Source organism: Dinoponera quadriceps, unplaced genomic scaffold, assembly GCF_001313825.1.
Source record: "Dinoponera quadriceps isolate SergipeBrazil2010 unplaced genomic scaffold, ASM131382v1 scaffold1270, whole genome shotgun sequence".
In the NCBI taxonomy this organism is placed as follows: domain Eukaryota; kingdom Metazoa; phylum Arthropoda; class Insecta; order Hymenoptera; family Formicidae; genus Dinoponera; species Dinoponera quadriceps.
This window is the reverse complement of record NW_014555716.1, coordinates 344,051-354,375: the sequence shown is the minus strand read 5'-3', so window position 1 is coordinate 354,375 and position 10,325 is coordinate 344,051. Positions and strand designations below refer to the sequence as shown.

Below are 10,325 nucleotides of genomic sequence, written 5' to 3'. Positions count from 1 at the left end.
TACGTGTACAAAAAAATATCTAACTTGTACATTTATACTTATATTGTCCCATCATTCGATCCTAAAACTGCCAAGAGAAACTTTAATCACTTCACCCCTTCCTTTCCCCAATTTTATATATAACGGATCAAATTTGTCTCCATTTATACATATTTGCACACAAGTTCTTTTCAAATAATATAATTTATATGAAAATTACATATGTTGTTTGTATATATCGTATTATATATTTATTATTATATAGTTGAAGTCACTTAGAATAATAAAAGTGATGAATGAATCATCGTGGAAACAATGTAATTATGAATATAAATTTATTACTCGCAAAGAGAATGCGCAAGAGTAGGGCTTAAAAATATTTTTACTTATATACGATATATCTTATTACTATACATAATTATAATACATTTATCTACTTTTATAATATTATTAGATTATAGTTTCTCACACGCTAAGATACAAAAATCATAATACAATAGAATAACAGCTTATACGCTAAAATTAAAGCATAGAAATAATATTAAATAACAATAAAGGGTCAATTACAGACGCATTAAGAAAAATTCGAAATATACAAATGCGCGTATAGACGGAAAACGCGAATCGGTTTCCCGTATCCCACAATAACAACTTCTTTATATATATCTCTCTGTCTCTACATCTTTCCGTTTTGTTCTTTTTTTCATTTGCATGTATCGCAATTATTATGATATTTTATACCCTGTCAGACGCGTTTGACAATTGTCTCCAGTGTTCAATGTTAAACGAGATTTTTTACGTGAGTATACTGTCGCAACATAAATCGAATCCATAAGTAAAATTTGCCAATATATCATTTAGCAACGCTCTATATTAATCTGCTATATTATAATCATATAATTAAATGTATATTACTGTACAATAAAGTATAATTTATACAATTCCTATATATTATATAAGATATGTATATGCTAATAATTATCCAAATTTCAATTTCTCTACAATACATCACAAGTTTGTGCACTGAGCTTTGAGTATAGACACAGATTATCTGGTACACAGATAATCGATCGATAAATTATGATGTTTCTGTAAAAACGTTTTCTCCCATACAGAATACGCGCGTGGACGGCAAGGCTTTTCTTATCGTTCGTTCATATCGTTTGGAGATTGTTCCTCGTCCTGACATTACAATCATTACACGATTCACATGTTAATACAATAAAAGTACGCGTCTATAGCCATTATTGTTATACGAAATTCAAATCAGCATGTTTGCACAATCAGAAGTATTTGTTTCCTAATAGCTGCTCTAATATTAAGCTGCCATGCGTATATATTTCTACCGTTTGTTGTAGAGCAAGTGTGGCAAAGTATGTGTGCACATATACGATAACTTTTTTTTTTATATTATATGATAAACATTTACTATACAATATTTTTAGGAACTCGCAATTCTATAATACGGTTCAATATAAACAAGCGGTATTGCAAATAAAAATATTAAAACAATTAGTTGCCTCGACGAACTGTACTGTGCGAATGAGATATTCGAAGTAAAAATAACTTATTAAAAATCAACGGTAATTGTCATATTTGGGTAACGATATATCTGCGTAAAATATTACGACATTAAATACTCGATATTACGTTGTTTGTACACAATTGTAAAGAGAAGTTCATTTTATAGAAGAGACACTCTTTTTTTACAACTTAAACGCTACCATGCCTTGTGCGACGTATCTTTTGACAATGAGCTTATTCAGCTTCGCAAGTGTCGAAGATGTCATCGTCAATCATCAGCAGCTTCAGCTATTATGTTTTATATAACGAGTCATCCATAAATCAGTATCAAAAATTAACACATCGCAAAACGGCTAGATCTCGAGTATAATCGGCTTCTCGGGAATTCGTTAACACAATTGGAAAAGATGCAGCACGTTGACGGATACAAAGTTGATTTCTGAGATTTCGCCCGGTCAATGTAATGAGAAAATGAGAAAATCGCTTCTCGCACCCGTGGTCTTTCGCAGTGCATCAGCTATTGCTAATTTGTTCGTTTGTCCTTATTACTAGCTATGATCCCGTGGCGAACGAAGCAATCATATTGCATGCGTATGTTCATACGATACCTAAAGAAATTTCCAGCCGTAAGAAATTTCCACCGTAAGATGACACGTGAGTGTTACACGCATTATCCGGAGTTAGAAATCATGCGTGTTGATACGTTTATATCGGTAAATAATATTATTACGTAATGCGGTACGATGACGTATAAAATACAAGTATACTGTAAACTATGAAAGCAGAAACGGCAGATTACGAAGGCACGGAGGCTCTTTTTCTTTTCTCTTAAATAGAATGGAAAATCTAGCTTTTGTCGTTAGACTTTTAGAAACGTGTCGCTAAGAAGTGTCCTACGAGTGCGCTGTACAATGAGAGAAGATTCACTGCTCCTCGCAGTCCCGATAAAAGTATAGTGTAAATTCCAAATAATCAACGCCATGTTTGCTCTTGCAAATATTCTGCAACAGAATAATACGGCCATTAAATGTATATTTGGATAATGAAAATATTTCTTAGTTAAAAAGATAGAAGTACACACAAATAAGTACACGCAAATAAATACCAATATGTTACTTACCTCTTGAGGTTGTATCGTAGGTATTCGAAACTTCAAAGTCTTCCTGAGGTAATGAGCGACGTCAAGGGGGAATGATTGTTCACCTGGTGAATTGTTACTTCCGATGAACTGACTTTGTTGCTGCACGTTGTAGTTCGGGTTGCACAGCATTGACATTTCGTCGATGCCGGTGTTCGGTGAGAAAGGGCACTGCTGCACGATCTGCCAGAAGAGCGTGCCACTGAAGAAAAATCGTAGTTGTAGAAAAATGTGAAAAATATACTTCATAAGCACACACAACTTACACAAAATGTAACGTTAAATACGTATCCGGCATATGCTTCGACAAAGGCACGGTGCAGCTGATGTTGTTGGGCGTATCCGGCGACATCGGGAAGCAGTACCTTTGATCTAAAGAGGTATTGAAATTTTTCGCAATTACATATAACTGCGGCCTGGGTACCGGCTGTAACGATCCGGCGGCGTTGCTAGCCACTTCCCCCCAATCGCCGCCACCAGTTTCTCGCCTCGCCCGTTTATGCAAATATTTATAATTGGCCTGCAAGATACACACGCATCTTTAACTCCACGATCATATCTTCGATATGACGTTATAAGATTGCAATGATTCAAATGAAAATCCATACCTCCTTCACGAGAGTCTGAGTACTAGGATCAGATGGACTAATACCATTCTGAAAACCTTTATTTATCTTTCTCTTCTCCTCATGTATATTCAGCGGCTGTTCCAGGTGATCTGCTGAAATGGAATGAAGTCTGTCATACAACGATAGATTTTCGTATTTAATAAATCGTAAAAAAATTCGTACGGTGTGAGTAAAGATACTACTAGCCCATTCTTTAGTAATCTCAAGAAGATGATAGTGAGTAAAAAGGAAAATACTTTTTTTTTTTCTTTCGACTGATTCGTGGGAGCAGATATGAAACTTACAAATGGATTTCTTCTCTGGTGGATGATCAGGCTGATCAGAAGGATCTTCCTGATGCTGTCTGATGATCTCTGTGCAACAGTATATCTGAAAGATAATTATTTTTATTTAATTAAGATAATAAAGTTATATTTGCATATTCCTCTAGTAACTATAGTCGTGATTTCGAATCAGTTTCCAAGTACCCGACATGGAATTCCGAACTCGGTAAAATGCGCCTGACATTCCTGAGGTCTTCCCAAAGGTATCGGACCCTTATTGGTAGATGAAGGATCTACGTCCGAGGCTTGCTCGTTTTCATCCACGTTACTGGGCACGGCACCCGCACCGTTCCTACTGAGCCAATTACCGGGGAACTCGCTAAAATATTATTCGATGCAATGTTGAGCTCAAGTTATTAGAAACGTTTCTGTCTTGTGATAACATTACTGCAAGAAAGATATATATATTTTACTAACTTATTTTTCTCAATTTTAGGCTGCGGACCCGGATGACTTATCGGGTACCACGTTATTTCTTGAGAATACAGCTGCTGTTTGGTATGTGACGGCGGTGTGGTGAGAGAATTACTTTTGACAGATAATCCACCGTCTAATCCTCTTGTGTAAGAACCGTGCTTGGTGTACAAAGAGGCCAGCGTACTGTGTAGTAACGAATTGTATCGTGGATCGTAATTAGGAGTGGTGGACATGGTGGGTGGGTGAGCCGGACCAATGGCCAACATTCCGTTGCTCGCCATCGCGGACCACTCAATGCTGCTGCGTTTTTGATATTCTAAGAAATATAAAGTGGCCATCGCAACCAAACTGAAAGTAGAAGTACGAATCAATTACGATGTTTCTCAAAGAGACGAGCTAAATGATCGAAGTGCTCGAAACTCGTGTTGGATAATTACCAAAATGCCATGATGAGGATAAGTATAACAATGATAATTTGAATAAATTTATTACTGCAGAGGAGGTCTTCCTCCCTCTCGAGCCTTTTCGTTTTTCCATGTAAGGACGATTTACTATTGATAGAAGATGAATATTTATTGCCTGATATACTAGATACTGTGCTGATGGAACTCTTTAAACTATCACCTCTTTTCAATTTCGCTAGTCGTTTATTTATTCTCTCTAACTGATCTATTCTCGTTTCTAGGCTATCCGTCACCTGCAACAAACCGTGTCGTTCACTAAGCTTGCGCGCATGAAATCTCACGCGTATTATTAATCGCACGAAGGAAAGATCTCAGCGAATCTCACCTTACACAACTCCTTGACCGCGCCAACGTTCTCCATAAATATTCTCTCTTTATTCACCACCAAGAAGTTCTCAATTCTCTGGCCGTTTGGCAGAATTATATCGCCGGCTGGCAGGACGGCTTCCGGCAGAATTTGCTGCACCTCCTGCGCTATGACACCGGTGTCTTCCTGTTTGACATCCAGACCCGAGTGCTGCGCGAATTCCGGCGCGTACCGATAACGCACAACGCGCAATTGTTGCACGTTTCGTAATTGCTCGCGCGTGTCCACTTCATGGACGTTTTGCTTCGCCCTCGCGTCACTAGGTTGAACGATGTGACCCGTTACCTACGATGAATTTAACAGTATTTTTATTATCAATATATTATATTTTTAACAATATTTTTTTATCATTATCTTGTGCCTGGTATTAGGAAACGTATAAAGAAACAAGACTGCTTGAACGGCCGAATATGTTTTTGAAGGAAACAGGATTTCTGATTTTTATGAATCAAATGTAGCTTTTAAAACCAGAAATACTGTCTCCTTCAACGAAACGTGTCTGGTTCATTCATTGTCACATTCAAGTTCCTATTTCATCGCTACAGCCATCTTGATGGATTAATAACGTCAGAAGCGAGACAATCCTTTACGTCCAAATTTCTTGCTATATTATGCTAAAGTAAAAGAATACGCCCATAAAATGGTATTTGTGATCGATTGGAGCACTTTTAAAACCCGAAAACTTTCCTTTTGCTTTACCAATCAATCAACAATCAAACAGCTATAAAATTAACGTAACGAAACGTAACAAGGAAAGATAGGCTAAAAAGGAAAGTTGCATGTCGTGTTAATTTTACGGTTATTTATTAATTGTCGGAGAAAAGGGAAACTTTCAGCATATTTTACAAATTTGCTCAATCGATTGGAAATATCATTTTACGGACATATCCTTTTATTTCAACGCATTTCGCAAGAATCTTGGGCATGCGTTATCCAGCTTCCAATGTCATCAAACGACTGCAGCAAAGGATCCTCAACTAATCCTTTTTTTTTTCTGTGCATATCCGACTGGACGCAACCAAAAATGTCGTACTTTCATATTGCCGTGCACGACAAGAGCTTCGTCCGGCCTGTCCGTGTTGACTCCGACCCTGCCGGCATGGTAAACGCTGTCTGGCGCTGCTCCTCTCTGCCACCCACCTTCAGCACCTACGCCACTGCCTTCCGATTCGAATTGTCCTGGATTGCTCGCCTGTACGGAATGCCAACGTGAAGGCATGAGAGCCGAGATCTCGCGTCTCGGTATTATTTGGCCATTGATTCACATACCCTGACGATTATACGTTCGGATGCGTGAGCCACCACTTGATAACTGGCTTGGTCTGCAGTATGGGCATGCAATCCGACGACCAAATGAAAATATCTCTGATCCGGATTTGGTTTCCCCTTCTTGCGCATGTTGTTGCTCGTGGTTTCGCTGAAGTGCAGGCGGCCAACCGTGACTTTCGTAACGCGTTCGCCGCCCAATTCGACCCTGTAATGATATCTGTCCTAGAGCTTAATCCAAGAGTTTCTAATTATACGAATAACTCGTGTGTCGCGCATTGACATGAGACTCACGTCACCGGGTGAAATGGTTTCTTGCTCCTGTCACTTTGGCTTTGCTCGACTCGGATCGTCTGCGACGGAGACTCCACCTTGACCCCGTAGAAGTGCAACTGAAAGCCGCTGATCTTCTTCAGGCCTTCACCAGTTCTGACGAATACAGCCTCCCCTTGGAGCTGCGCGTGACACGTTATCTGAAAAATACGACGATTGAAAAATACCGTCCGTTAAGGCTTATTTATAACAATCGCCTTGTTTGACGACGTCAGAAATGAAAAAACATATGTCCAAAATTGTCTCGTTGAAATAAAAGGATACGTCCGTAAAATGGCACTTATGAAATTATTTCGAATAATTGAATAAAATAATCTTTAAAAGATAATTAAATTTAAATTTTACCTGAAAATGGTTCTTCTTCTGGCAAACGAACGCGTCGTCGGAATTGCTGAAATTGAATCCCTTGTCGGCGTCCACTCGGTAATGCGGCACCGGTAGTTCCTTGAGATTGTGGTCGCAAAGAGAGTGCCAAGACGTTTGCTGGAAAGGGTGGAATCGAATGCACTGGTAGCTGGCATCGATGTAACTGCTGTCGGTGACCTCATCGTTGTCCAGCACCGCGCTGCTGCTGCTGCAACTGTGCTCCACGGTGCCCAGCTCGGGTTCCTTGAGAAGTGACAAAAGTGCAAGTGAGAAATCAAGGCCAACCGATCGCGATCTCGATCGTGATCACGAGCGAAACGCGAAAACACCTGCTTAACATGAATAAGACCATCCTGACTGAGTTTCCTCTTTTTCGGGGCCGATTGCAGGGAAGAGTACAGCGTATTGATGCCGGCCGGACTGTGCTCGTGCGACAGCGGCACCAACGGTGGTCCTATCTGCTGCGGGGTCGGGAGATTCGGCGTTCCTGGCGCGAGGTGAGGCGTCAACACCGGTGTCAACAGCAGAGGGTCCGTCGTCGTCGAGGGCAACGCTCTCGGCGAGGGTGGTAATAAATTAGGAGCGTACTGGTTGTTCTGATGATGCAGCAGTATATCTTGCAGAGCCGCCTTTTGATCTGTTCGGACAACGGGGCGAGATCACGGCTTACAATCAACGCTGTCAATTTCGAGTATCAGGGTAACCACCAAATATTTCGTTAATTTCAAATACTACTAATTATTGATTTTTCCAGCAAATATAAAATATAAAATGAAACATGACAAAATAACAAATAAGATAACAGATAACAAATAAACGGATATATCGCAGACACGTAATCACTTACTTGTTATTATTTTATAGGTGGCATTCGCGCACATGAGTGTTCAGATATTCAAATACATAAATATCAACCGGATATCGAAATATCCGGACCATATTGACAGTACTAATTATAATTCCACGAGAATTCTCGCGAAAGGTATTCGACGTGAGAAGACAAGTTTGAACTCACGTGGCGAGTGCACATGTTGAGTGTCATTGTGCCCCGGCGGCGAGTATGGCGGCTCGCTTCCACTGTCTGGTGGGCTTTCTGGTAGCGCGTGTCTGGAAGAAACGCTTTAGAGTTTCTCGTCTCGAGACGACAGCGGCGACTCGCGGGCATGTTCGCCGCTTTCGACTTGGATGACTTACGGATGAACGTACGACTGCGGGTCCTTGTAGCCGCCGTTGTTGGGTACCGTCGTGGTACCAGAGGCGCAGGTTATCGAGACCGGATGAGCCTGTGTCATCTGCGGCGACGGTAATCGCGCCGGCGGTGGCTGCTGAGTGACCGGTGCTGCTTGCGGCTCGACCACCCGGCCATTGTGAGCCGCCGTTCCACCCTCGTTCTCATTGTGAGCGAGGGTGTCTGCGAAGTATCTGAAACGGACGTTCACGATCGTGATCCACGTCATTTTCGTTTAATTTATTTTAGAGGATTTTGTTATGTTCATCGGGATTCTCGTTAACACTCTCTCACGTCTAAAGTTGAATGGAACTGAAGAAATTTCGTTCAACTACATCGCGCTTAAATCCTGACGTACTGAAGTTATTTTCGATCTCAACCGATTTTTAATTTTACTATTGGAAGCTATTGGCAAATTAGTGAAATGAAGACTTTTGTTTTCTGCGCTAAAGAAGTTCTAGCTCGGAAGAATATTAGGTTTAAACGTAATTAAGCCATTTCAATTACTTATCATGTAAGAAAAAGACAAAGTTGCTTTGGGGTCGCTTTTTACTCCAGTGTGCCACATTCAGAAGTGTGAAAGTGTAAAATAAAGATTAGATAATTTTTTCTTATATTTTGGTTCTCATTTCACATCACGTATAACATGTAAGAAAAATTTATAAGTAGCTCTTATTTATTTCTGGTTATATTATACCTATTATTTCTTATTATATCATTTAAGAAACTTGTTTTTTCATCATCTCATCAAGTCATCTCATCAAGTTGATGGACTTTGAGTCTAACGGAAGTATTCAGTCAGTAGTAGAAACGTCAGAAGATATTTATTAGAGTCCGTGTCGATATAAACGGAATATGTACATATACACTTTAATTTTCCAGGAAACGTTTACTTCTGCCTTGTAAAAAATGATGTCTTTTTATTACTCAAGTAATTTTATACTTTCTGAAGAAATGTGTAATATTTTTTTCTGATGAAACGTGTAATTGAAATGTGTAATATTTTTTTTTCTCTCTTAAAGATTCAAGTATCGACAAAAAAATCCGAAAGTACTAATTGTTTTCAATTCATTTTCCGGAAAGATATAAACTTGTGCGTAAATTTTGCTTATATTTCTAGCAAAATGAAATATTTAGGTGAGAAAATTTACGATCATTTTTTTACACGATTGTATCCTCTACAAACTGAAGTGTATTCATAATTTTTCATCGATTTTTGCTGGCGCTTTTACGGAATGTAAATAAACGCCTTGACGAAAACGCCAACAGGATATGTGTCATGTGAGGATTAATCCGAGTTATCGGCAAAGTGTAGGATGATGTATATGCGTTCGATAGAAACTCACGAGGCAAACACACGCATTATGTCAGCGCCTTTTTATTGATCTTTCGAGAACGGTGCATGGTCGCGCATCGAGCGTGGACGCGCGCCCGTCGGATTTGCAAAACACGAGATATCGTTATCGTCTGAATCACGGCGTGTTCGGCGTTACGCGGAAAACTGCGATGGTTCGTGCCGACACGTCGTGCGCGAGAGAGCCGGGTTTTCTCGAGTTGGCCGTCGCGAGAAATTGCGAGAGCTAAACTCTGCACGTATTGCGGGCGCGGTATTATGCAGTTTCCATCAAATCGACGAAGACGATCCGCGGGCGACGATTTATACTCGGCGACGTTGGCATTTTCTGCGAACTCCCCGACGGCGGATCGAAAACGCTCGGTACGATAACAATCCGCAATCTCCGTTAAATCGCGCAAAATAATGCGAAACACTTATTCCTTCTTTTCATTACATAAGCCGGCTAATTATGCCGTCAGCCGAATGGAAATTCCGGATTCTTTAAATATAAATCACACAGCCGAGTATTGTTTTCTTTATCAACCTCCGTCGCATACATTAAGCCGACGCGGATAATTCGCTGCGCGATATTTCGCGCTTTGTTATTTCTTCCTTCGTACCGACGGAACTGGAATATCAAAATTGGTCGAGTGTTCGCGGACCGAGCGGGCCTGCTCTTTCCGTTGACGGACATGAGCGATGACGCTCCCCTTTGCCGTCGTTGCATTTGTTTTTTGTTCCTCCAATCTTTGGATTTTTTCCGCTTATCTGTATGCAGCCGACAAGTTTCTTCAAACTCGAGAATAACATATATATCTATTGCGCGACGATTTATCACGATGCATGCACATGCACGTATCAAGATAATATGCACCTCGGCAGGGACTTACGATTAACGTGAGAAGTAATAAAAGAACGAAAGACGAATGTGAGTAATGAAACGTTGGAGAGAGAG

The 10,325-nt window shown here is 40.2% G+C and overlaps 1 protein-coding gene across 6 annotated transcripts in view; it reads right to left on the bottom strand.

Moving 5' to 3' along the window:
* Positions 1–712: 712 nt before the first annotated feature.
* LOC106745242 (myelin regulatory factor-like protein) overlaps positions 713–10,325 on the bottom strand; it is a 32,957-nt gene continuing 23,344 nt past the window's right edge. For 2 of the 6 annotated variants that reach the window (XM_014620683.1, XM_014620679.1), the window contains exons 3-18: positions 8,001–8,228; positions 7,822–7,913; positions 7,136–7,443; positions 6,786–7,049; positions 6,402–6,580; positions 6,111–6,327; positions 5,875–6,033; positions 4,800–5,126; positions 4,448–4,707; positions 4,011–4,358; positions 3,738–3,912; positions 3,555–3,639; positions 3,250–3,362; positions 2,908–3,161; positions 2,624–2,843; positions 713–2,504 (exon numbers count right to left, since the gene is read on the bottom strand). In XM_014620683.1, coding sequence (XP_014476169.1) covers positions 2,427–2,504; positions 2,624–2,843; positions 2,908–3,161; positions 3,250–3,362; positions 3,555–3,639; positions 3,738–3,912; positions 4,011–4,358; positions 4,448–4,707; positions 4,800–5,126; positions 5,875–6,033; positions 6,111–6,327; positions 6,402–6,580; positions 6,786–7,049; positions 7,136–7,443; positions 7,822–7,913; positions 8,001–8,228 — 3,307 coding nt within the window. In that variant the 3' untranslated portion in view covers positions 713–2,426. The remainder of the gene's footprint in view (positions 2,505–2,623; positions 2,844–2,907; positions 3,162–3,249; positions 3,363–3,554; positions 3,640–3,737; positions 3,913–4,010; positions 4,359–4,447; positions 4,708–4,799; positions 5,127–5,874; positions 6,034–6,110; positions 6,328–6,401; positions 6,581–6,785; positions 7,050–7,135; positions 7,444–7,821; positions 7,914–8,000; positions 8,229–10,325) is intronic. The other 4 variants (XM_014620685.1, XM_014620682.1, XM_014620680.1 and 1 more) reach the window with 3 other exon arrangements.